The sequence below is a fragment of the Ischnura elegans genome, chromosome 3 (genome assembly GCF_921293095.1).
Source record: "Ischnura elegans chromosome 3, ioIscEleg1.1, whole genome shotgun sequence".
NCBI lineage: Eukaryota > Metazoa > Arthropoda > Insecta > Odonata > Coenagrionidae > Ischnura > Ischnura elegans.
The window spans coordinates 129,608,826-129,636,777 of NC_060248.1; the positions used below are offsets into that span (position 1 = coordinate 129,608,826).

The window sequence follows — 27,952 nt, forward strand, 5'->3', positions numbered from 1 at the left end:
TTAAAATTCTATAAGTAATAGAATTGAAAAAAAAATCAAAAACTCGAAAATATTGAAAACTTAATACTGCATTTCATAAAGGCGGTCTCTAAAATATTTTAAGAATATTTTAGGGTTGTTAGTAAAAGTTTTGGAATTTTGTCCGTCTGAAGTGGTGTTTGGCCCCACTTTCCGTTGGTTGCAATGTGTTCAGGATTTAACTTTAGATTGATTCCCGTTGCTCACGTTTTCCTTCATTCGTGAAACATAGCTTCGGTGGAATTCATTGAGTCCAGGAAATAACCGGAAAAATAACTACAGTCGTGTTAAGTAAACACTTTTGGTCATATTTTGGCCGCGTCCAGTTTTCCCAACGTTTCCCGACCGATGCTGGTCGCTTTCTCAAGGGAATCTGATGAAGTAGGGATTTTTATTCATATATCTGGTATCCGTGTCAGGGGGTTGAGGGAGGGGAGCGGGAGGTTGGATGAGTAGGTTGTTGATTGTTTTTATTGATTGCGGGTTGCCATAAGTACGACTTATTTTAAGGCCGGTGTCCCTATTAAAATTATTCTTCTTCTCTTTTGTTTTTTCAATGGCTTCTCTGACGAGTCTGTTTCAAACCATTACTTTGGCAATAATTTTTGTTTCCTTAAGGTCAATTTCATGGCCAAGCGCTGCGTGTTCGGCTACCGCGGACTCTGTTGACTGCCCCAGTCGAATCGCTCTCTCGTGCTCCTCTAGGCGTGTTTTTACTGATCTGCCTGTTTCGCCGATGTAGTTCTTACCACAGGTCTGGCAAGGAATTCGGTAGGCCCCTTCCACTTGTAGTGGAATTCTATCCTTGACGGTTTTTAAGAGATGTTTAATCTGCACGTGAGGAGAGAAGATTATCCCTATCTGGAATTTTCGTGGTATATTTCCTATTTGTGTTCGCCAGAAATCCCCATTATGTCCTTATTTGAAATTTTATATACTTATATTAATCCAAAAGTTTTTTTTATCTACCATGACGAGTACCCGCGAATTTTTTAACTTATTAATAACTACAGTGTTTGAAATATTATCGTAGAGCCGAAATTTTTCAGTATGCTTTGTTTGATATGGCAAGAAACTTATATATAAATTGAAATGTATAGTGTACAACTTCCTGATTCTATTTTAAAATATGTTTTGCAAATCATATTGGTTTTATGTTACCGTTATCCATTGGCGTCGTCGGCATCAACACTTTCGGGGGGGTTGGGGTTTTATTTTATAACGCAGATGGGGTTATATAATTTTTTTTATACACTTAGGGGAGGACAAAACTGACTTTTCAAATATTGGGGGGGGGGGGGGGACGCGTCCCCCATGTCCATTATGGCGGCGACGCCCGTGCCGTTATCACCGGGAAATATTCTAGAAAATTTGATCAATTTATATGGACTACACTCAAGTGGTGTGTCCACGAATCCCAAAGTTTCAGACTTTCCCCATCATCGTATTTTTTCTTAAAAATATTGAGATATAATAAAACGTAATAATCTTCCATCTCAACCTCTTGATTTGCATATCCAATAAAAATATCGAGTGCAGGACGTCAGCTTGGATGATTTAAAAAAATCATTATTTGACAGCGTTTCGGATTTTTATGAATTCCATCTTCAGGGCTACTTACATTGAAAGAATCATATGATGGCACAACATCTACCTATCATAGCTTATTTAACGAAATAAACAAGCTATAAGATATAGGTGTTCTATCCACTTACCTATCTGTGTAACACTGAAGTTGGAATCTTTAACTTCCGAAACGTAGGCAAAATGATTTTTTAATCACCCAAAATGATGGCGCACACACGATATTTTTAATAGGTACTAAATAATACCGTAAGTAATACTTCAGATAGAAGACAAATTGTCCATTCGCCTTCCTGATTGTTATTTTACACTCGCCAACCATCTTACTTTGCCTGGTACTACATAACCTAGCAATATCTCACTCTTGCTATTTTTTGTATTATTTGTACGTTTTTTTTATACAGTCGAAGTATTCTCATATATCCATCTGGACTTTGGATTCCTTGCAATCCATTTCTAAATTCAGCAGAGAATTCAACCGGTAATGTTTCAAAGAACCCGTTCCCTTCTGGGTCTGCTCCTCTTAATTTCACACCGGTAACTGGCACCATAAGTCTATATCGATATATCTCGAAGATAGTTTCAGTGTAAAAGAAAGTTACGATGATATTGCAAATCGAATAAAACTCTTTAATTTCATTTCAGACATAACCTCTCTAATTTATCTCCTGCAAAAAGTGTTCTTAATTAATGCAATTCTAAGATTAGTGACAAATGCATTTCCTGGCTCTGAGGAAATATCCTTCTGAGATATCACTGTTGAAATCCTGTTGCCTTGTTTTGCTTCGATTTACTTACCCTCTCCTCTCCTTTTCATCCTCCCTATTTCGTACCTTTATCCTTCCACCGTACCTTTTCCTCGCATATCTTACTTCCCTCCATTGTTGGTGCTTTACTACGAAACATTCACCTGTATTACACTAATCAAATAAACACAAATTTCAAACATAATTGATAAGTATTCAGGACGAAAAGTCGGGAGCGACGAAGCGTACCACAAAACTATTTCCATTACATGACTCGCTTTTTGTTTATATCAACAAGAATTGCTGTCCACTATTATTTGACTCCCTTTGTTTTCTCCCGTCGTCAAGGAGAATTGTTACAAGTACTTCAAATCTCCTAATATAATTCAAAATTGGAGTTCATAAGTGACAGTTCAGTTTACAAGACTTATTTCAAGATGAGCCCAGTGGAGTGATTACTAAAAGTGCTTTTTTCCTCAGACATGCATGGTGAGTTGTAATGTCACGTTTATACAAGTTGTTGTTGCATACGGTTGTAGAAGTCATATTACCTTAAATTAAAAAAAAAACGTTATTTTCCCTCTGCATAAGTTTTTCTGCGACCATGTTGAGATTCGTTTGTTTACTGTGTATTGTTTTGTCTTGCGTTATTCGTTCGTTTTGATATGCTATTTTGTATATTTTTAATGCGAACAACTTTTAATTTGATTTAAATACATGTTTAATTTTTTGCTTCAGAAGTAAATGCTGCTCGCAACTACATGCATAAACTGTGCTTTGTTATAATCTCAGTGTTTACGTTGAGGGTTTTGAGTTTAATCTTGGATTTTGCTGACCTATTCATCTTGATATTATTTACTTATAATTTCTATGTTTTTCAATCAATTAAACGTAAATTTTTTTCTCATTACAGTCTTAAAATTCTATATTTTGTCTTTCTTCTGATTTTACTTATTCTGGAGATTCATTAAATTATAGGATCAAATTTAAAGATAAACTGGAGGAGTAATGCGTCTTCCTCGTTACATAACAGTCCATCGATTCAGTGGCATTTCCATTCTTCTTCTCTGCTGGAAGTGGCGGAAGACTTCCTGAGAGGCGTGTCGCACACAACGGATGCCATGTTATTACGCGCAGTGAGTTCCTTCGTTGAACTTTTTAACAACCGGATGGCATTAAAGTTTAGTGTTCATCTGTACTCTGGGTAATTTTCCGATATTTTTCTAAGATTTTGAAAGACTCGTAACTCAACAGAAAAATCGTTTCGATTTTCCGCGGGGAGGGGCATGGAGTTGATTGTTACCTGGCTCATGACGCAACAGATAGACAACAACAGAGCATGCTGTTGCGTGGCAACATTCGAATCAATATTTAGCGGGCGACATTTTTAACGGTCTTCGTTAGACGCGTATGTAGGACACTAATGCGCTTAATTTTTTTGTGAAAAAGGGACATTGATTTCGTAAAAAAACTATTTATGGATCTTAGATGATAATGTCTCCCGAAAATTTTGACTTTATTTTATGATCATTTAGCATTCTTCGCTATGTTTTTCAACCTTCTTTTATAGTGTTCCCATTTATATTATCCTTCTCTCTAACAATTATTTGGATTTTTCTAGTGATATTGTGCGGCGCAAAATCATAGAGGACTACATCATCTGAAATGAATTGGTTTAAAAAATCATTATTTGTCAGGGCGACGCGCTATGCATTCGGTTTACGTGTGTAATCCCCTATGAAAAATAGTATAAAACTGTATAAAATTAGTATATATTCTTATACATTGTCGTGACAATGTATAAGAATGTATAAAAATTTTATACAGGTTTATACAATTTTTTCATAGGGGATATTACATTCCGGTTTCCTTATTCGTATATTAAAAAGATAATTGGTCACTATATTTCCATTTATTTGTTTGAAGATATTTAGGCACGTTTTTTTCTCTTTTGGCATGCTGTATTAACTGTTACTTACACTGTGTATAGCAACCCATCAGGTACGATATTAAGGCGACAATCTTGCCATTCCAAGTTATGATGTTTAAATAATAACGGTCAATGTATTTGTTAGGACAATTGCAAAAAATTAAGAAAATGAAGTTACTTTAATTCACTATCCTAAATTTTTCTCACTGCGGGCTATAAAGCTTACCATTTTTCTTGATTAAAAAAATTATCCTCAAGGTAAATGGTGTATCACACATAAATATATTGTCCCATTCTCCTCTCCTATTTACTGTCAAGCACCGCCTCTTTCACCACTTACTGGAAATAAGGAAGTTTTATTTGGAAAATTTTAATCCAGCTAATGAATTAAATAGAACTAAATCATACTCGACTACTACATATTTATTGTTTTTTTCCTCGACAGAATATAATTTTTTGATGGTTCAGAGATGGAACAAAAATACTGAAATCAGCTCGTTTGCAATTTATAGATAAATGAGCATCAGGGAAGAATAAAACTTCGCTTGTTTCAAAATAATTTATTCACTGGCGACTGTCTTCGCTACTAGCTATTTTGATATTGGCCAGAAGATATTCGAAATCGGTCGCAAGTTAATAAATTATAGTGTAACAAGCCAAGTCATATTCTTTCCTGATAGTCGTGAAGGAGTTCCATCAAGTAACGCCTCAAAACATTGCATTTTTAAAAAAATGGTTCTTTCAACATTTAATCCGCATTGTGGTGCTAGTCTTTGGCCACTGAAGGAAATTCATTTCCACTAAAAATGTGTTTTAAATACTTGGAAAGGAACTTTTCCCACTCCCGAGAAAAACGACATGGGTCGAGGGAATTCCCTGTTTGCATAAGAAATTTTCGAGGTTGCTTTATTGATGCAATAACTACACGCTATGGACAAGTGCATGTTTCCCATGTTACCGAACTCCCAAAGCTGAAGAGCCATCAGTCCTCTATCGCCTTCAAAGTACTGGGTAAATAATCCTCTTAGTTAAAAAAGGAGTGAATTTCATATTGCATTTTTACCTAATACTCCGTCCTCATTGCTTTGACTTATGCTTATGGCCAGTGAATTATCTTTAGAAATGGTTCACAACGTAGACGATTTATCGGAGTATGTTATTTCACAATAACAGCACATGTGATCAATCTATGAAGACTCTCATAAAGCATATGTACCCCATGCTCATTCTTATGACACAACAGCACTTGCAAATTTTAGCGAACGATTCATTTAATGGACCGAAAAAAGTTTACTCGGATACTTGTTTTCCTTGTGAAACACGTAAATCCATCCAATCCCAAATCAATTTTAAATAAATTTATTTTAAATAATATTTATCAAAGTATCTATATCTCCAAAGCAAGATTATAAAAAAATAATGAGGAGGAAGGAATTAGACGCAAAATAAAAAGGCGCACATATGTTGAAACTTCCAGTTATTCTTTAATTATTTTACTAATAACTTCACACGACGTACAGGACAATATTATTTTTTTACTTCAACTCAACACAGTAACTAGTAAACAGATTAGATCTCTTAGATACAATATTTAACACTCTCTCTTAATTTTTTTTCTTTAGAAACAACAGAAAACAAATTACATCATTCATCACCATAAAACTTTTCTTGAAAATTACATCACAGAATTAATTCATATAATTATAACCATAATACAACAAAAATTAATCACACATTTAGCTGCTGCAATATATTCTGCCTCTGTAGTGGAGAGAGCCACAATTGGTTGTTTACGTGACCACCAGGCTACTGGTCGTCCACAGAACATCAGGACGTATCCACTTGTGCTCTTCCTAGTCTTTAAGTCACCTGCATAGTCAGAGTCAGTATAAGCAGTCAGAGTCAAGTTTGATGTTCTTTTGTACCGAATACCCAGGTTCTCTGTATTCTTTAAATACTTCAATGTTCTTTTTACATTTTCAATGTCTGTTTTTGTTGGATTTTCTAGACTTCTGCTTTCATAGTTGACTGCAAAAGCCATGTCAGGTCTTGTTTTATTCGTCAAATATAAAAGACTACCAACCACTTCTCTGTAAGGAAACTTGAGAACACTTTTATCCCTTTCTTCCTGCTCGTCAACTCTTTTCCCAATTTGAAGTGGTGTATCAGCTCCCTTGGTATTTTTCATCTCGAATTTATCTAATATATAATCTGTATACCCCTTCGGAGATAGGAAAATAGAGTCCTTAGTTTTTGTTACCTCTATGCTAATTAACACCTTTGGATTATTTCTGGTCTTTGTTTCAAACTCCTTTCCTAAACTATCTAATAAATTGTCTAAATCAGATTCATTTTCTCCTATTATGATCCCATCATCTACGTACACAGCTAAATACAGAGTTCTGTTCTCATTTCTGAATACAAACTGCTCTGATTTCAACTGAAAAAGCCCTCTGTTCAGTAAAAACTTCTTCAACCTCTGATTCCATTTCAAGGGTGCTTGTTTTAATCCATATAAGGATTTTTCTAAACGACAAATTTTATTTTTGACACTAAAACCCTCTGGCACATGCATGTAAATTTCTTCTTCTAGTTCTCCATAAAGGAAAGCTGTTTTAATATCAAATGCCTTCATTTTGTAATTATTTTTTGCTGCAATGGCAAACAGTATCCTTAGTGATGTTGTATTCACCACTGGGCTGAAGGTTTCTTCATAGTCAATTCCTCTCTCTTGTTCGCAGCCTCTAACTACTAATCTAGCCTTGAATCTCCCGTCTTCTTTAATTTTGAATACCCATTTACTGGTTAAAATTTACTTCCCTTTGGCATTTTGAGGACTGACATATTTCCATGTTTCATTTTTCATCAACGATGATTTTTCATCTTCAATTGCTTCTATCCATTTATCTTTTTCCTGTCCAGTTACAGCTTCATTATACGAAATTAAAGCCATTTTACATTGATATTCCTTCAAGTTATCTGGTGCTTTAAGTTTATTTCTGTCTCTAAGATTGTAGTGTAATCCTTCATCTTCTTCTTCTCTTCCAGCTGTTACACCGTCTGTTTCTTGTACTATATCTTCTTCATCTTGATTTTCTACCTTTGCTCTTTTTATGGTCTTTTTAATTTCTTTCTCTTTCTTGAAGTTATTTTGAATTTCAGGAATGAAGATTACATCTCTAACTACCTCAACTGATCTTTTATCCATAAAAAATAATCCTACTCCTTTTGAACAATCTTCATATCCCACAAACATCCCTTTTTTGCCTTTGGCATCCCACTTTTGTCTCTTCTGAGATGGCACATGAGCATAGACTTCTGATCCAAAAACTCTGAGCTTTTCAAAATCTCCAAATGGTTTACCGAACCATAACTCATAAGGAGTTTTGCCTTTAATTGAGCTTGTTCCAGTTCTATTGATCACATACACTGCAGTATTAACTGCTTCGGCCCAAAATTCTTTGCTCAGTTTCTTATTCAACAACATTGTTCTAGCTGATTCTACCAAAGTTCTCATCTCACGTTCAGCTTTCCCATTTTGCTCAGGAATGTAGGGCACATGACAAATGCCCTCACCTTCAAATATTTTTTTTACTTCCTTATTTACAAACAGAAGATCCATTGTCACTTCTAAACATTTTAATCCCTTTTCCAGTCTGATTTTTTACGTATTTTATAAAAACTTTCAGCTTTTCTTTCACTTCGCTTTTGTTTCTGAGAAAATATACTGAAAATATACTGCAAAAGTTGAGGTTATTTTTTATAAATGGAATCTTATTTTCTTCTAAAACTCTTTCCACTAAAGTGAAGTTTTGATGACAAAACCTATCATGCCACTCCTGCAAAGTTTCGGATTTCTTTGCCAAATATAACTCACCAGTTGATTGCCTGGTTGTTCGAAAATCCATTACGTGTAATTTACCGGATCGAATTGCTTGTGCACAGATTTTATTGTTCATGTTCTTCAATACGCATTTCTTATCATCAGACTCCAGTTTGTATCCCTTATCAAGGGCGATTCCCATAGAGAAAAGGTTAGTTTTAAGTTCAGGCACATACAGGACATTTTTAAGGATTGTTTCCATCCATTCTTCACCGTTGTTCGCTAGAAGTTTTACCGTTCCGCAACCAACCGCATCCAGCGTTGATCCGTCTCCAATTTTTATTTTCTTGGGTTCGCTAATCTCTTGGTATTCCTTAAATATTCCAATTTCATTGCACATGTGTTCGCTGGCTCCGCTGTCTAAGTACCAAATTTCTTCATTTACTCGTTCATTGAAAAATGCAGTAGAACTGATGAATGCATTTTTGCCTGCTTTATCTTTCCTTTCTTCATCCTTCAGGAAACGGCATTGCTTAATAAAATGTCCCGGTCTTTTGCAGTGATGACACACTTTTTGATGTTTCGATCTTTCTCGGAAATAACAATTCTTTTCTTCTTGATTATTTTTCTTACAAATGCTGCAAAACAATGGTTTGCTATTACATTTATTTTGGTTCCTCGAGTATTTCGTTTCCGCTCTTAATGCTGAGTTCTGTATTATTTCATCGTTAGAGCTTTTAAATTTTTGTTCCTCTGCCGCCAATCTCGCTATGAAGTTTTCAATTGTTCTTTCGTCTTTCGCGGTAGACTCCCACGCGGTGCTGAAGTTTTGATAATCACCTGGCAGCACACTAAGTATCTTCGTTATTAACATGGTTTCATCAATATTTTGCTGCAGCATTTTAAGTTTATGAACTATTGATTGGATGTTGGAAATATTCGTCATTATGTCGGCACTGTTCTCGAAACGGAAATTGTAGAACTGTTGCAGTAAATTACACTTCTGTTGCTCTGTATCACGTTCGTATATATTCGTCAGGGTTTTAAACATATCATGGGCAGTAATACAAGACATAATATGCACCATTATCTTTTTATCAATAGTCGTTATTATATACTTCTGTGACTTGGCGTCCATCATCTTCCAGTGACGTATGTCTTTTTCATCTTTCACATCAGCCAGACGTTGAATTCCGTCGACCACGTCCAATAGGCCGCTTGCTCGGAAGAATATTCGTATTTGGAACTTCCATAATTCGAAAGTTTCAGCTCCTTTTAGTATTTCAATGTTTGATAGATCTTCTGTCATTGTTGCCGAGTGCGTAATTTTTTAAATCTTCTTTTATTTTTTTTTGCGCCAATATTCTTTTTTCTTTCTTCTATTTTTTTACGTTTTCATCAGAATCTAAGCGTTCTGTGGATACTGGTGTCTGGGTCCATGACCTGTTGAAGCTTGCACTAATTCTTTAATTATTTTACTAATAGCTTCACACGACGCACAGGACAATGTTATTTTTTTGCTTCAACTCAACACAGTAACTAGTAAACAGATTAGATCTCTTAGATACAATATTTAACAATATAAACATTGACGATTTCAGAGTATCTATATACATACTATAAACTCATAACATACGATTGCTCGGGAAATTAAAATCTATCCTAGGGACTAATAATTTTTTTTATACGTACAGTGTGGTACTTGCAAATTCGCCTAAGTGGAGAATCGCAACAGAATTTTATTTTTGAAAATTTAGTGTTTGACGTGCATGACTGTGTGTCCTCTTACTCAGCCATAATGAAGAAGCAGGAGCAATTTCCACAATTTTAAATTTATTGGTACTATCGGTTTCGATTACAGCATCATCAGGTACCATATATCAAAGTGCGCAACGTCTTAAATAGGAAAGGCAGGATGGGGGAGGTAAGACGGGAACCCATCAACCCCTCTGGAGTGAAGACATTAAGGCCAATTAGTTGTATATTCGTCATACTTCCTCACTGACTCCATCCTCGGTTTTTCCAAGCATCTGTGATTGCACACCCTTCCCTTCCTTTCTTCCCCTTCCTCCGCCTTCCCGTCTTACCACCCCCATCCTGCCTTTCCTATTTAAGACGTTGCACACATTGATATATTGTACCTGATGATGCTGTAATCGAAACCGGTATAGTACCAATAAATTTAAAATTGTGGAAATTGCTCCTGCTTCTTCATTATTTATTTATTTTAGTTTATCCAACAATCAACATCAATAAAAGGACAAACCATAAATGTACCCAGTAGGTATTACTACAATTTAAAGAAAAATTAAAAGTTCAGAAACCATTATTCACAGCAGGCCTTCACATAGTCGATATATTTTGACCTTGGTCCAAATATGTCCAGTTCCCTGGAATGTCTATTATACCTCTTGCACATTCTGCTTAGAGGTGAATTTTCACCATACTTGGTGTTAACTCCCTTTATCTGAAACAGTCTATTATTCCTACAACACACTTTGGGAACATAAAAGTCTATCATCTCTAACATTTGGGAGTCACTCACACAATTCACAATTTTATATAAATACATGAGATCATTCATGTGCCTCCTATTTTCAAGTCTCAGTAAGTCATACATTAGTGACAATTTATTGGATGGTACATGGTTATCCAGATAAATCCCATATTCTTTCACATATACAGCTCTCAAAAAATGTTTTTGAACCTTCTCAATAGCTTCAATATATCTCTTACTGTATGGAGACCACACTACACTGCAGTACTCCAACCTGCTCCTGACAAGAGCTGTACAGAACTATCATGGGTTTTATATTTTTAAAGTACTTTGTTGACCTTAGTACTCGTTCCGTTTCCACTCCATGTCGCCTGAAACCTCAGATTATGTTCTTCCTCAGCTGTTGGCTGGGTTCGTGTCGGGGGAAATGACGAGGTGCCGTCTGGTCCTGCTGCTGCTGGCGGTGGCGTCCGTTGGCCTCGCCACCTTGAGACCCCCTCGTCTTCCGTCTCCGCCGTGGAGGGATCGGCGGCCGCGCCTCTTCGACTGGGGTGCCGAGGATGCGGAGGCAGAGCGAGTCGGTGAGGAGGCGATCGGCGGGATGCTGGACGGGTGGGAGCGGCTGGTGACGGGCGTGGGTGCGACCGTCGGCGGCGTGGTGGATCGGGTGCGGGAGGGTGTGGATCGGGTGCGGAAGGGCGTGGGGGACGTGGCGGAGGGGGTGCAGCGGGCCGTGAGTGGAGCGGCACACGACGCCGGAGATGTCATCGGGAGCGTGACCAACGCCGCCAATCCCGCCATCTTCCCTGGTGAGTACTCCAACCCCAAGAGCAAACGGGTGAAGAAAACTCTTGGTTGACCCATTGGTGCATAAAGCTATTTTTGTCAAATATTCACTTAGAAAGTAATTATTCTGGCTAATAAGGCCCAATTTTAACTTATTTCTGCAATTTTTAACTTTTTACAATCAATAGTTTAAATAATACAGCCCGTCCGATATTTTTTTTAAAGAAATATAACCATATACAGCATATACTTGCCATTTTATAGTGGCCAGGTAACAATACATAAATTAGAGGACGATGACGCAATATAACATGTAGAAAACAATAATTACATTTACAAATACAAAAGGACAACAAGAAACTGCAGTGACAGCCTACTTCGGTGACAGATAGGATAGGGAAAGGCTTATGAAGGATTTCAATGGAAGTGCAAAGGGGTCGATGTGTGGAGGGAGTGATATATCGGACGGTTAGTTTTCAGTGTTGATTACAGATTCAAAATAGTACAGGAAAACTTGATAATATAGAAAATAAAAAGATCAACCTTTAGAAGAAAAACGGGATAAAAGTTATCAACATATTGAGCAAAATACTACAATAAAAATAATTTACTTTCCCCGTGCGGGTGACTGAAAATTCTTTCAATGCCATGTCTCACGTAAATGCTTCTCAAGTTAATAAATTCAAGGGGTCTACTAAAATGTTAGCGGCGGTGAAGACAGACATCCATATGAACTTAATATGGTATCAAAATGTAGAACTAGTGAACTGGAGCCCAGAAAAAATTAAATATGCGCGTCCGATATATCAGACGCTATTCACTAATGGGTTAAACCTAGAAATAAAAGATTAGCTTTTCATTGAATGCATGCAGTGCTGCAGTTGGGCCGGTACGGCGTACCCCCAAAAACCCAAACTCGTTATAAGCGTACCGGTTAAAATACCTTTTTAAATCTGTAAAAAAAATAGCCCTACTGTAAATTGTCCATATCTAACGATCTGATCGTTGGATCATTCTTCCTCTTAGAATGGTCCTCCAAGATTGTTAGAACATTAATGGCTATGCCTGGTTTCGCTTTTTAGTAGGGCCCTATTCGCTTCTATAGCGTTGAGGTTTTTTCCCTTGTCCCGTTTCTTCCGCACCTTTCCTCTCCCAGAGGCGTCGTCGGGCTCCTATCGCGGCGGCGCCTCTTTCCGTTTCCCTTCCTCTCCTGCCCCTCCCCGGGTGATCGGGCGTATAGGCCACTGGCTTGGTTCCCGGCTCCGGTGCGTTGTATCCTCCAAGTGTTCGCCCTAAACCCTCATACTCTTTGTAAATTGTGGATATCAGAAATAAAAATCGGAAATGATTTTTTACTTGTTCAGAGGTATCTCGTGGCACAACTTGGAACTAATATTAGAGTTTGAGTTTGACATTTCAATCGCGGCCGGATGTACATGTTCAGCTGTTGGCAGTTTTTGGTGAGTACCGCCTAAATGTTTTCCCAACCACAGCACTGAATGTATGTACCCACTTTCCCCAGTTGAATATACGCCTTCAGCTCGGAAATACTCTTCATTCTGTCTGTTATCTTCCCACATATCAAATTACCCTTCATTTATTCCAATATTTAGCATAAAAATTGGTTTTTCGTCTTCTCTATCGGTAGAAACACAATGAGGCCAGCACAATCAGTCTTTTGTCGATTTATCCGCCAAGGACTATTCCAAAAATTAAAGAAATTGTTCAGTTTTTCTTATATGTGATGTTAATTGATGCCTCCAAGAACTTTTGTTCTGCAGAAAATTTTCGTCGTATCAACTACGTAATATTTGCTCGATCACTTTCTGTCTCTGATGGGTTACCTAATTTTGTTGGTTTAAGGGATCCTTTCCGAGGGTCATATCTGGTCAAGCGAGGTCTCAAAAGTTACACTTATGATTAGTGGGCCTAAGACGGTGTCCAGGCGCCACTCAATGAGCCCTGAACCCGCATAATAGAGTATGTGCACCCGGGAGGAATACGATAGAAATGCAGTTTATTCGATAAAGTGTATCGAAAATATCATTGCTTTCGATTAACAGCATTAATTGTAGCTTATTAACTGTAGATTAATTAATTAATTTGAATACCCAAACTATCCCTTTTTATCGAAAATTAATTTTCCGTTTTTTAGTAAGTAGTACGGGTACTGTTACTAAGTTACTTAGTTACTAATTAGTGACTTAGTTTTCACGAATTAAGTCGTACTATTTTCAAGGATCATCACTGTTTAAGTGCCTCAATTAATTTTAATGTCACTGTAAATCTGCAAACGAACGCAAAAGCGAGAACCGAGGAGTAAGAAATACGATTAGGCAGTTCAAGGTAGAAAAGTTGATAGAGTCTTGTCGTCATCGTAACCGAGAAATAAATGAATTAAAAATATATATGATGGCATGAACACACTTTTAATTTAGTTCAGTTTCCAAACTCGGAATACGCTGTAGAGGGGCTCACCCTGAAGAACAAGGTATGCCTGAGAACACATCGAACAAAATGACGTCACAGCCCTGAGAATATGGCCGACTAGTGTTTCAGCGCATCATTAATTTTTCAAATTTTAATAATTAATATCTCACTTGAAAAGTACCTCTCTATTCTCAGACTCGGAATTTAGCCAAATTGAGGTTTAAATTTTTTTAAAGATCACTTCCCAAAAACGTGCACATACTCTATTGTACAGTACCATATCTGTAGGGTTATATATGATAATTTCTCCTGGGGTCTGTTTCCAAATTCCCGGATACCTACCTTGAATCAATTGGAGATTTCACATCATTAGCTGTCGACGATGCTCATAAAATATTTTAATATGTGGTATAATATTTGATTTTTTTCAAACGAACACAATGCACACCCCAGAGCATTCCCAATAATTAAATTTAGAGGCACCGAGTATTCGCGAATTAGAAGTACTGTTTATTTCAACAATATTCGTATCAAATAGTTGTAATGAAACAGAAAATCTTTGTCTAAATCGTACTTTTAACATTTCCATGTGGTCTATATCACAATCACGTGAAGAAAAATCATTCAACTGAACTCGGAGATTTTGGTATTCGCGAAAATTGGGTGCCTCTATGATAATTAGTGATGGTTCTTAAAAATCTCCCTTGTCTGCGCTTTTGTCGCGAAAATAGAGCCAAGGCATTCGCTCCATTTGAATTGCGATTGCACTGCGGATCGTGCCATGAATGTATTTGTTTCGTCAGGGACGAATTGGTGTGGAGTGGGGGACCGGGCCAGCCGCCACAACGAAACGGGCGTGTTTAAGCTGGCGGATGCCTGCTGCCGCGACCACGACTCTTGCCCAGACAGCATCGGAGCCGGAGAGAGCAAGCACGGGGTGAAGAACGAGGGATTGTACACCGTGTAAGTGAGAGAGACTCATCGCTCCATTGATTGCGTAAGGCTCTAAACCGACAGGTGGGTCGAGGGTGAGGTAAACTTCGTATTTGAACTCAGACTCATTCGCAAAACTTACTTTCATTGGAAATTGGAGGCGTATCTTCTAAAGCCAAGCGTGATGGAAATTAATAATTTCGAAACCGGTTTAATAGTTATTACTAAGAATTACCACGTTCTCGGAAAGGGTAAAACGCATTCTCCTCTCCGACTATGGTTGCCTAGCCAACCGAAAAACCTGTTGCGGGAATATTAATTACTATTATAATTGGCTGTTGGAGATAGACTCCTAATTTAAGAATACCGGGACAAGCCACGGTGATATCTTTACGGAGTCCCCCGCAATGCACAAATTGTGCAAAAAATCCACAAGGAAAAAAACATTCGCCTAGACCAGGATTAGTAGAAGATTCCCCTTGTCCGGTATAGTCCTCAAATTTCCACAGGGTAGTTAAACTGGCTAAAGCACTCGACTGGTAATCGGGGGATCCAGGTTCGAATACTGGTCAAGGCGATTGATTTTTTCTCTGTGGATTGTCATACACTTCTAAATTTCATTACAGCCAATCAACAGTTCCACCCAATGTTTTTCCCATTTCCCTGAATTTTAGCGGGAAAAAATAAGAACTAGTTAACTGTGAAAATAAACTTTATTGAGTTCTTAATGAACCAGACATTAGAAATTATACTTTCATTTATCGTACCCAACTTTGTTTTTGTTGGAACCTGACGAAACCTATGGACCAGCACGGTGACCAATGGAATGCGTTCCACCTCGCGATCGATCGATCAGAAAGAAAAAGCGGAAATGATTATTTACTTGTTCAAAGTTATCTCGTGGCAAAACTGGGAACTAATGTAAGAGTCGGAGTTTGACATTTCAATCACGGCCGGATGTCAAAGCACTGAAGGAACAAGTGACTTTGTACGCAGTCACGCGCACGGGTGCAAAGTTAAATACACCAAAGGATGAAGTTCGCCATGAAAAAATATTTGACTTAGCCGGGATTCGAACCCGGATCTCCCGATTGCCGGTCAGGCGTGCTACCAGTTACACCACCAAGCCATCTTCTCAGAGCGAACTTCGGGATGGGTTTTACCGAACAAGATGTTGACGTCACAAGTCCACACTGTGGCACATGTGGCGAGGGTCGTGCTTACTAAGCCACTGTCGGGGACGCCTGTAGCACGCCTGACCGGCAATCGGGAGATCCGGGTTCGAATCCCGGCTAAGTCAAATATTTTTTCATGGCGAACTTCATCCTTTGGTGTATTTAACGGCCGGATGTATTATAATACACGTTCAGCTGTCGGCAGTTTTTGGTGATTACCGCCTAAATTTTTCCCCAACTACAGCACTGTATCAAACGAATTGGTTTGAGTGCAGACGGTGAAGAATCATCAGAAGGTGATACGAAAGCAAGATTATCAGATGCTGCATTTCATACCCTTGTAAGATGTATATTAAGAGAAAATATTATTTTCGTTGGATAAAATCCTGTATGATGTTTTTATGGGTTGAATAATTTTTCAATAGTTACTGGGTAAACTGATCGTTACCTTGAATCCTTGTAATGACCACAGCCAATCAGAGCTTTCAGCCACGATAAAATTAAGGTAGATGGGACACCCCTCCATTGCTGTAGCATCGAGTTTTATAAATTCTATTTATGACATTCTGAATGACATAGTGATGTGATACGTACTGCTTGTCCTCTTGGCGAAGGATGTCTGATTTTTCGATAATACGGTTAACCCAATGGCAATAAATTAAGTCTCTAAGGAACTTTTCTCTCCAGATTGGATGTTTGAAGTGACATTTGTTCATTTCAGTGTGAGAAGGCAAAAAAGGTTTTTCCAAGAGGTAATACTCATGGAGAAAAACTGATGCTTTTCTATTTCTTCCCAGGTCCCTCTGCAAATGCGACCGAGCATTTTACCGCTGCCTGAAGGACAGCGATTCCATCGTTGCCCAGAACATTGGCTTCATGTTCTTCAACATTTTGAAGCTAAAGTGTTTCACCTATGACTATCCGCTGACGTGCAAGAAGGAATCATCGTAAGTTGTAATTCTTTCAAATGTCTATCTTAGTTTGGGTTATTTTTTATATTATTGATTAAAGTAATTCCACGTCGAATCATGACAGTTTTCATATGCTTCCTTTGAAAATATTTGTTGTGAGTTTATAGTAAAAGTTGGTCAATCGGTTGATGAATGGCTTAGCTTGGGTGTCCATTATTCGATTATTACGTTAAAATACTAGTTTTTTTTAATCATTAGATTTTTTAAAAATCAATTTGATTTTAATTTCGTTTTTACTTTCCAATAACATCTTGTTCATTTAGTTTTGCGAATATTTGTCATCTATTAATTGATTAATGATTAACAAATCCTTATATATCATAGAATCCTTAACATTTCAACTATTCATAGTGCTATTCTGTCTGGAGTCTTTTGCCACACCACCTAGATCTTCAATTCTAAAAAAGCAATTTTCCTGTAAGGCATCAATCGGTGACGTAACTATGAATGTGCTTTGAGGGTGAGGGAATGAACTGGGGTGGGGACCCCCCTCCCCCAGGAAACGGGGGGTCCGGGAAATATAAAAAAAAATGACATCCATGGATATATATTTTAAATCATTTCGGCGTTAAAAATTAACTTAATGCAGATATAGTTGTTAAATTTTAACACTAAGCAAGATTTTTAAATAACTTTTTTATTTCCCTGAAGCTTTGGGGGAATCTATCGCCTCATCCATAGTTACGCCACTGTTAACAATTGCAAGTAAATTGATCGGCATCTCCAGGGAATGATCTCTTTTCGCTCTATGAATCCTTCGAATGCGTCGAAAATAGCACAATATTACACGGAAGAAAACAATGTTTTTTGTTTCGGGTCAGACTGCGGAATTATTTGTTGAAGTCAATAGTAATTGTTTTAACGAAATTTAATTTAAATCAACAAGGGAAAGTGTTGAAGTTTATAAATAAGCAATGGGTTGTCAAGGGTAAAAAGTTGTTGATAAGTTAGCAGATTTTGAGTAATTGTTTTTTTAACGAAATATTAATTTAAATCAGCAAGGGAAAGTGTTGAAATTTATAAATAAGCAAAGGGTTGTCAAGGGTAATAAAAAGTTGTTGACTAGTTACCAGATCAGTTGAATAAATGCGTTAAAAGATACAACAACATCGTGTATAATTAAGAAGAATAATTGAGTTACATTATTATTGCTGTATGGAAGGATCTTGGCCTGATGCAAATAATGCAATTATGTATCCTATCAATAAATTTGCATAAATACGTACATAATAGGTAAAAAGCAATGAATAGCACAAGTCATATTTTCAACGTCAGCAAGGCATTCTGTGTTTTTTCAGGCTTAATTTAGAGTAATTTTGAACAGTTGAAGTTGAAAAGCCAGAAATCAGAGGGTAAAATTGCGGCCTGACTGGGACTCGAACCCAGAACCTCCCGGTTGCCGGCTGGTTGCTCCACTAGTTGCTCCACCAGGACGCTTAGATTTACCGTGATTTCTGCTTGGGCATGGGTTCACACGACGTTTTTGCTCTACGCACATACGAACACACACAATGATGAATGTTGTGGCGTAAACTGCGGTGTAAGCTGATCCCGTGTGCGCTATACGGAAATTATTTTTTCCATTGTTAAAAATGTATAGCATCATAATAAATTATACCATACATTTAAACATATGTATTTATACACATATGTTTGCTGTTACATATGTATACCTACCATCATTATACCTCCTGTGCTCCTTTGTTACTTAAAAATTCTGCCATGTGACCATGAATTCTAAGTTCCCCACTTATCTGGGTACAATCCTTCCCGAGCAACGCCGGGTGATCTGCTAGTAACGGATAATTTTGCACCCTCCCAGACCGGGAACAATTAGATTTGTTTCGCTCGTGGTCATATCCCTGGCCATAAATGTCTATTTTTTCTCAGCGATTGGCGTTGGCGGTTTCTGCGGGAGGGCGCGTTCTTTTATTTATTTGATTCCCAGGGGGCATTCCTCGGGCGAAGGGACCGTTAGGAATGAGGTTCTTCATCAATGGCAGTAGTGTCATCATCATCTAAGGACCTTGTGTGCCCTTCCGGGAGCAATGTGTTCTTCGCCGTTGGATAGTAAGTCCCCTTTGACCTCTTCTCCATCAGGAGGCTGCCCTAATAATTAAACATCGGCCCGCCGCACCTGGTCACCCATCTCGAGGAGTCACGCTCATCTTTCGACAGTTCGTAAGCCTTTATCAGGAATATAAACCGCCGGAAATTCTTGAATTAGCTTGGGTTTGAAGCCCCAGACCCTCAATCACTACGGAACTACGGCTTTGTGATTTCCTTGTTTGAAGCATACGGCATCATCTCAATATGTTGAGGTTTTATAGATTAGAGCAATGTCAATAATCATCTCTATCTGCAATATGAAAAACTTTCCCTCATTACAATGTTCCAGAGAGACTTTTTTATCAGAAATAACTTTTCTTCATAACGGTCTAATGTATATATCCTGTAAATTTCATGACGATTGCGTCATTTGTCCGCTAATAATCCGCTAGAAAATCGATGCGCGGTATTGTTGGTCGAACGGCAGTGTTGCGTCACCAAGCGGATGCAGTGCGTGCGTGAACCGAAATTCGACAGTCATGGCAACACATATTTATGGCAATAATAAGAAGGATATTCATGGTGTTTCGGGAGGGATCTGCAATACTTCAGGAAGCGGTAAGGGAAATAATTATAATCATTGTTTTCCCATGAATTTTTCCATGGAGTCTAAACTCATTAGTTGCTAAGCTATGGCAACGCACACATTTTTTAATTGCGCTTTGCAGTTGCCATGAAAACGGTTTTTCCTGTGTCGGTTGAGATAAATAAGATTGGAAAAAAATACTTTCATTGTGTTAAATAAGTCTTTGAGTTTAATACACTTACACAGTTGAGCGAGTATCCAACAATATGGTTGCGCAATCTCGCCCATTTTAAGATTAATTGTTCCAGGCAATTATAATCGCACATTTTCGTCCAACCTTAATTATTTAGTGTCCTTAAAATCCAGAGTTTTAATTAGAATGTCGAAAAGGCTGGATACCCAAGGAAAACCGTTTTCATAGCAACTGAATAGTGCACCCAAAATGTTTGCCATTGTTCTATAACTAAGGAGTTGCGACCCCATGTTTATAGGACAAAAAAGGCTCAAAATTGTCTCCCCTATCACCTTCTGAAGTATTGTAGATTACTCCTGAAACACCTTCTTTGTGGATAGGTATTAGTGATTACTTCCGAACTATGTACAACATGATTATAATGCTGGAAAACTTGATGACTTCCTTTCGTTACTATGTTCCATGACAGATTTCCGGTACTTTTTTTCTTGTTCCACGATGAACAGTGGAACTTTAAAAGATTTTCTCTGCATTAACCATGGAGCCTTTTCACCAGGTAGGAGATTCAAGTATCGATTAATTTCCGGAGGAGGGCTGAAGGCAGTACACGAAACCTCGTGGGATTATAAAAAATATTCGCATTTGTATCTAACGATATAGTGGACAAAGTCATTATTCGTAAAGTGAGCGGGTGTTAAAAACCTTAATAGAACGAAGCTGGGTGTGTGGAGAATGAGCAGGAAGAGAAAAGAATAGGACGGAAAGGGCTCATGAACAGAATAAAGGGTAATAGACCATGTGCGAAACTGAAGGGATTGGTGTGGCGACCGAGATATTTCTATCCGATAAACTTAAAAAAGCACAAATCCAAAGGAAAGGCGATGATGTTTTGCATCACTAATTTCCTAACCTCAATAGCAAACTAGCTATTCAATTCATAAGCGGAGACTTCAGTGCGGGAACAGGCGAGGGTGGTTAGTGAAACTTACGTGTCATTTTCCATGTGCTCCCATGTTAACCGTTAGATTACCCGGTTTAATGCTAAAACTAAAGAAAGAGCATATGTGCAATTTCCAAAATTTATGGATTATTAAATGTCTTCACTGCGCAGAATATTCATGAATTTTGTATTAACATAACGGTCTTAAGCTCTGCACACAAAAATTAAAGTGCTCCAATCTGAGTCTCCGTTAGAATTTGATTTTACCATTTCATGACTTGATTTATGTCGCAGTAATATTTGATTTGATTATAAGGGATCAAGGTAGGGTTTATTATTTTCAAAGAATAACATGTTTCTAGAAGAGGAATAAATTATGTCGTCTTAAAGAACAGCAAATTCTGTGAAACATCCCTTAGCGAAAAAACTGTGGAAATTTCAACAGTTAATTGGAACCATTGTTGAATTCAACATTAACTGTTGAATTCGACAGTAAATTGGGACCACTGTTAAAACTAACAGTAACTGTTAAAACTAAAAGTAACTGTTAAAACTAACAGTAGCTTTTAAAACTAACAATAACTGTAAACTCTGACAGTAACTAATAAATCCAAAAGTTATTGATGAATTCAGAAGTTACTGTTGGATTTAAGTTTTCAACTGGATTGAACAGTGGTCCCAATTAAGTGCTGAATTTCAACAGCTTTTTCGCTAAGGGATGGTGAATGGAAAATTCCTAATGGCATTATTTTTATGGAGAGAGGAATCGTTAGAGATTTAACAAATTCTTAAGAGTTAATTCAGAAAATGATCCACGCTAAAAAAATACAAATTTTGAAAGTATTCCTATTATCTTGCCCGTATTAAAAAAAACACAGTTATCTTATTTGCGATTGGATCCAAGTTTCTATCCTTCGCTGCAGACGTTGTCCTTGAAAGGCTAGATCGGTCCAATGACCCCAGGAAGAACTTGTCAGGCGAGAGAAATAAAAATGGCTCCCGGTAGAGCCACAGAGGTCGAAGGTTAGGACCAGGGAAACTTCGTTTAGTAGTGATCTCACTTTAAAAACACGAGGCGAGGTCACCGCGGTTGCTTTCAAGCTGAATACTTGCCTCCGAGCAGCAACCAGGAAAATGTATCTAAAAGAGAATGAATCAGAGAGATGGCAAGCAAAGCAGCCAGAGAACGTTGAATGCTATAGGAAAATGGCGAGAGAAATAGTTGACATGGTCAGGGTCATACGGGGTCAAATAGAATGAAAGCGGGTCTAAAGTATAGCGATGTTTGCATGGTATTTGGTAGCAGTGTGTAATGTTCAATTTTACTCTATAAATAAATCAATTAAATACAATTGTCCAGGGTAATTAGGTACTAACGGAAAAAATCGGGAGAGACAACACGTACCATTACTTCACCAATCAAATTACACACAAATTGCAAACACAATTGATAATTTTTAAGGACGAAAAATCGTGAGCGATGACGCCTACGACTGAGCGCCACTATTATTTTTATTATAATATCCCCTTTTAGTCTAATTTTACGTTGTCAACCAGAATTGTTATCCATTATTATTTTACTCCAATTGTTTTTCTCCCGTCGTCACTGTTATTTGTAATCTTATAATTGTAATATCTACGCTGAGACACCAAGTGTTATGAAGGTGAACTATCTTCCTCTTTGTATGTTTTTTGTTTTACTTGTTTTTCCGGTTTGTCGTTGTTCATCCGTGATCGCGAATAGACGTGTGAAATTAACATCCGTCTTATTTATTTCCAATCCTGATCCGTTCCTACAGTCACGGAGAATTGTTAAGAATTGTTACTAATTGTTAACAATTCTCCGTGACCAGGTTCTTCTTTGATTCTCTCCTCCACTTAAGTTATTTTACATTTACTTAATATAAATTATTGGGTAGAGGGTGCTTCGCAGATTACAGAGAAGTATGGATCCTTGATTTTCGCGAATCAAAACGTTCGTGGATCCGTATTTTTTTCACAATTAGAATATCCGTGATGCTTTATACGATTGTGATTGGTTTAAGGACTTCGATAGCATACTCAAAATCTGAAAGCAAGATAGGTGTGGGAGCGTGGTACTCCAGTGGGTAGAGGGCTTGGTTGCTGAATGGAGGGGTTCCGTGTCCATATCCCGAATGAAGCCCACGGACACACCACCACCAAGCAGAATCATCGGAATATGAGGTGGCCCAAAGAAAGGAACTGGCCCCGCTACCCTGAACGTGTGAAATTTACACATCTGTGGCTTAGTTTTGTGTGAGTTCTACCCTCACCTATGCAACCCAACACTCGGATGTAAATCACCGAAAGTTAGGATTATATATCAAGGATTTGTAGGATTTCTGTCGAACGCTCATTCTTCTGTCTCATCTCGATAAAATGTAATTGATCCTTCATAATTTTGGCCCTACACTTCAGTTTATCTAAATTTCACGTACAACTGTGGCTAGATATTTGCATATGCGTAGGTGGATCCAAGGTTAGTGGGTTGATCATGGCATGATTCCCAACTCCGTCTGCTATTTAATACATTAAAATACATGTCAATTACAGCGAAAGAAATCGATTTCGATGATACCAACTTTGCCAAATAATTAATAAGCAAATTTTATTGAAATATGTATCCGATAACCTTTAAGTACTTAAACTGAGATTGCAAATTAGGTCACCAGGGAACCGTTACTATGTACACAAGACCTGTTGTTCTTTTAGTCGATTGCTATTTGTTTTGCTGTTGTTTTTTTCCTCGCGTGGAGTATCGTTATTTTCTTTTAATATTTTGTCACTATTTTACGGACAGCTCTCCTCAAAATAAGCCATGCAAATATCACGAATTATTAGACGCGGTTAGCGTTATAGTTTTTATTTCGCTCAATTTCTCGGGGATGAGATCGGTTGCCGCATTCATTTCACTCACAGCCCTCCGACAGCTAGCAGTATGAGACGTTGAACCGCGGTTTCCTTGTCTGCTTTCGTTAACAACGCTAGGCTTAGATTACTTGAGCAATTGAGAATGGACATCTTTAAGAGCGATACGGAGAACATAATATTAGAGCTACACTATATGTCCAGGTCCGATAGAAGCGATAAATTAAGAGAGATGTTTTGCCGGACGGATAGATATGGGAATTCGTTTTTCCCCCGAACCATTAAGGACTTTTAAAAACTCTAGTCCCAACTTCCTTAGGGCACTTCATTTTTATTAGCTGTAAAGGGCTGGTGTCCTAACACCCCCTGCCACGCGCCTTTTAGGCGGCTTGCGGGGTATTATGTAGATGTAGATCAGGCGAATGCACATCTTAAATTTCCATCTTTGTCCCGATTCCTTCTCCTCACGGTGCAAACGACCCAAGCTGTCGTTCATCTCCTCCAAATAATCTATTTGGACACTCAAACTAGTGTGGCTTTCTTGGGGGACAATTTATCTGTCTAGTAAAGCAGGTGATGACGTGATACTTTTGTGTAACCATCATGATTAAGCCTTCATTAGCAGTGGCGGTGCCGGAATACGGTTGCCTTTAGGTTTCTAAGTTCCTCCGAAAATCCATTTGCAATTTCACATTAGAACTTACGGCTAATATAGAACTTGACAGTGGCCATGAAAATATGACACGATGACAAATAAGTACGTTGTACAAGTTCCTAGTGCTTGAAATAAATGGTAATTCCGAGTTAACGAGCGTATTGACTGTACGATGCTATTCTAAAATGTTGCCGAAAATGTGCGGCTGTAATAAATGTGCTAATACAAGTTTTCTCGACTTTTTATTTTGAAGGGCACATCACTGCGAGGAATACAACGCAAAGTCGACAGCTAAGAAGGTGTGGCAGCTCGTCGACAACCCGTCGTACTAGCAATGGCGACGCTAAACATGGTGGCCTCTTGGATCTCTGGCAGTTACGACGAAGTGAAAGAAAATTGGCTGTGACGCTCCCCTTAATCTCCTGCCGGAGTGGCCGAATAGATGCAGACATGTCTACGGCGTACCTAATTAGAATGATGAGCAGTTTCAGAAGTTTTTAAACGCATGATTTATTTAAGTTTTTTGTTATGTTACTGTTGTTGTTATTTAAATATAATAAATGTGGTTTTGATTCTCATTTTCGCCTTTCATTGTGTTGGTTATCTTTATTAGAGTGCATTTATACGTATTTTAGGTTTCAATGTAACTCAATTATTCTTCTTAATTATAAACGATGCTGTTGTCTCTTTTTACTTATTTATTCATCTTCCCTGCGGTAACTAGTCACAACAACTTTTTCTTACCCTTGACAACCCTTTACTTATTTATAAACTTCAACACGTAATGTTGTTGATTTAAATTAAAATTTCGTTAAAATAATTACTATTAACTTCAACAGGTTTGTCTCATTTACTGTAAGATTCGTGATGAGATTTTTACGGCATTAAGAATAGCGTGGAGCGGAAACGTGTATCCTAAAAGGTCAGGTGGCTGAGAATATGTGCTCCAAGTTTAGAGATATTGTTGTGGAAGATAACATGGGGGCTTGTTTGGATGAGAAAGAGTACGCGCTTGTAAGTCCTTGGCGTGGTAGCCGAAGAGAGGATGCATTAGAAATGCAGATGGAGGATTCAAAGAAATCAAGAGGAAAATTTCGAACGGAATTGGATGTTTCTTACATCAGTTTTATATCACTAACTGCTAAATATGTTTTTCGGTAATTTTTCAAAAACATTTTGCGGGTGTTTAACCGAAATAAGGGCCAATTCCACGCTCTTCAGAATTCTTAATTTGTTCAAAGAACCCTTCCCCACCAGCAAAATGTCATTAAATGGCATTGTTCGAAGAAGGCAGATATTTCGCCTTCTATATAAACTTACCTGAAACCTATTTACATGTTTGTAACGAAACTCACCTTCCACTTCTTATTTTGCGTTACCCTGGGTTACAGAAATACACTTAATTAAGAAATAACATGCACCAAAATCACTTTTTACAAATTATATTCAAAATGTCGTTAAGAAGACTAATTGGGCCCAATTTACAATCTGATATTATACAAATATATTGCGTAATTTCCCTTTCTGTTCCAATGTGCACAATCAAAATTGTCTATAAATACAACTGATCTCCCGCCACGGAAATCTTTGGTAAAAGGCGAAAGATTTATACGAACTGACTTGAGTTCTGCCGTATCTCTTCCTCCGCGATCTTTCTCTCTCGTAGGCGCCTCCTTTTTATTTGCGTCCTTTTCTTCTTTCTGCCGATCTTTTTAGAACACGTCTCTCTTTTCGTTCTCTCAATACACCACTATGTTAGCTTTTCTCCCGATCCTTTTTAGAACACGTCTATCTCTTAGCTCTCTCCGTACACGACTCTGTTAGTTTTTCTTTCCGCGTCCCTCACTACCATTATTGCCTCCTCACTACGATTGTTAATTTTAATTTATTTATTTAAATAAATATCATGGCGGTTTGTTTAAAATGTTCCTGCTTCATTTTCATTCAAATGCAAACCTAGGATGCAAGTGCGGACCCAGGAATTTTTTTCTGGGTGGCGCAACAGTCTGACTGGCAAACGGTCTTCTTATATCTGAGATTAAAAGCAACAAAAAATTATTATTGTACGAAATATTCTCTTTATTTTAATATGAAATTTAATAATATTAAATTAAATTATTGAGTCTCAGTAATACAATAAACAAAACGAACGTAATATTAACCCTATTAAAAAGCTCGTCCATTTGAAAATGAAAAGGAGACTTCGTTGATTTCCACTAATTAATTTTGTCCGTACGACATGTTGCGAACCATAGAGGTCATTATCAATGATCAACTTTATAATGACCTCTATGGTTCGAAACATGTCGTACGGACGAAATAAATCAGTGGAAATCAACGAAGTCTCCTTTTCGTTTCCGAGTATTAACTTCCACATAGTTGAGCCTAATACAATTGAGCTAATCTCGTCAATTTTTTAAGCGCCTTAGGGGGTGGGGGCACGTGCCCCCCTTCCCTCCCCCCCCTAAGGCCGCCTATGCTAGGATGTAATACAATAGCGTCTCGAAACGCGAGTGGAAAGGAACCCTTAATTCGTAAATAGCAACCAATTCTTTGAAATTGGATTAATTTTCTATCCAAGCAAGCCAAATCTTTTGAAGTACAGAATTTTTGATCGTTAAAATATTGTGCATCCAAAATTTCAGTGATCACTCAAAAATTTTGATCGCTTGATTTCAAAATATAGGATCGCTTATGTCTGTGGCATTACTTTTGGCGTGGCACACGAAGCACATGACATACCATAGTGTCAATATGGGTTCGTGCTCCGAAACAGGTACCTTCCACTTCACCGTGGTTTTATTCCATCCCAACACCAACCCAGAACACTGACGGCGTAGTCTAAATATAACTACGCGGTCGCTTCTTGTGGTTATCATTCGCCATATTTTTTAGCTGCTGCTTATTATTTTAATTGGAAAATATTTTTTGTTTGCATTTCTTTCCCTTTATCCAATTCGGTATTGTTCAAGCCAATAGTGCTGAGGCGAAAAATGATGGAACTCCTTCGTGATAGTGCTGACAGGAAAGGTAATGTCATGCTTTACGATTATTTATTGATGGGACCGCTATTTTCGGTACACGGTATCATCATCAGACACTTATTGTAGAGGCTATCATTTCCAAATATCGATGGCTAAGTTCTAACAATACATATATAAAAAATGGCAACTTTTTAGGAGAGCAAAAAAATATTTGTTTTTTTTTTAATTGCACACTGAAATAAAAAACAAAAAAATTCATGAAACTGTAAAAGAAGCATTCATTTGCAAGCAAAAAGTTGCTTTTTGCTTGAATTTTATTTTTGAAACTGTTATAACTTTGTTTAAGATACCTGTCTCAAACCGGCCAAATTTTGAGAAACGCGTTGTCATAAATTAGCCATCGATTATTAAGAGTAGTGAATTCGGAAGGGGTGTTATGATGGAGTGCGAGGAACGGTTACCAACTCCCCCTCCCACCCCCATTGAGTCCCTGACTTGGGCTAACCAATCCTCCTTAACCACCCCTCCCACTCTAACATCCGTATTGTTCAATTTTATTTGTTAGGAATGAAATGCTCTTTTATAGCTTATATTTACATGCTCCAACCAAAATCTGAAGCTGCTCTTTGGAGGCACTGCTATTTAATCTTCTGACGTGGCTATCCCGGGATAAACTTGTAAACCTTTGCAGGTCCTCATGGTGTGATTTTTAGGACTAATATTTTGCCATAGCAACACATCTACTGCTAACATGACTGAAGAA

General features: G+C 37.8%; 1 protein-coding gene and 1 pseudogene across 3 annotated transcripts in view; one reads left to right on the plus strand and one right to left on the minus strand.

The window, feature by feature from the left end:
- The window catches only part of LOC124156567 (phospholipase A2 hemilipin-like), a 31,017-nt gene extending 6,234 nt beyond the window's left edge, over positions 1–24,783 (plus strand). Inside the window, exons 1-5 of one of the 3 annotated variants that reach the window (XM_046531194.1) lie at positions 2,735–2,837; positions 10,999–11,407; positions 14,618–14,777; positions 16,720–16,869; positions 24,459–24,783. In XM_046531194.1, the coding sequence (XP_046387150.1) occupies positions 2,835–2,837; positions 10,999–11,407; positions 14,618–14,777; positions 16,720–16,869; positions 24,459–24,537 (801 nt within the window). In that variant the 5' untranslated portion in view covers positions 2,735–2,834 and the 3' untranslated portion in view covers positions 24,538–24,783. Of the gene's footprint in view, positions 1–2,734; positions 2,838–3,348; positions 3,485–10,998; positions 11,408–14,617; positions 14,778–16,719; positions 16,870–24,458 lie in introns of those variants that run through there. The other 2 variants (XM_046531193.1, XM_046531192.1) reach the window with 2 other exon arrangements.
- Positions 24,784–25,728: 945 nt separating this feature from the next.
- Positions 25,729–25,839, minus strand: LOC124156668 (annotated as a pseudogene).
- Positions 25,840–27,952: the final 2,113 nt, after the last annotated feature.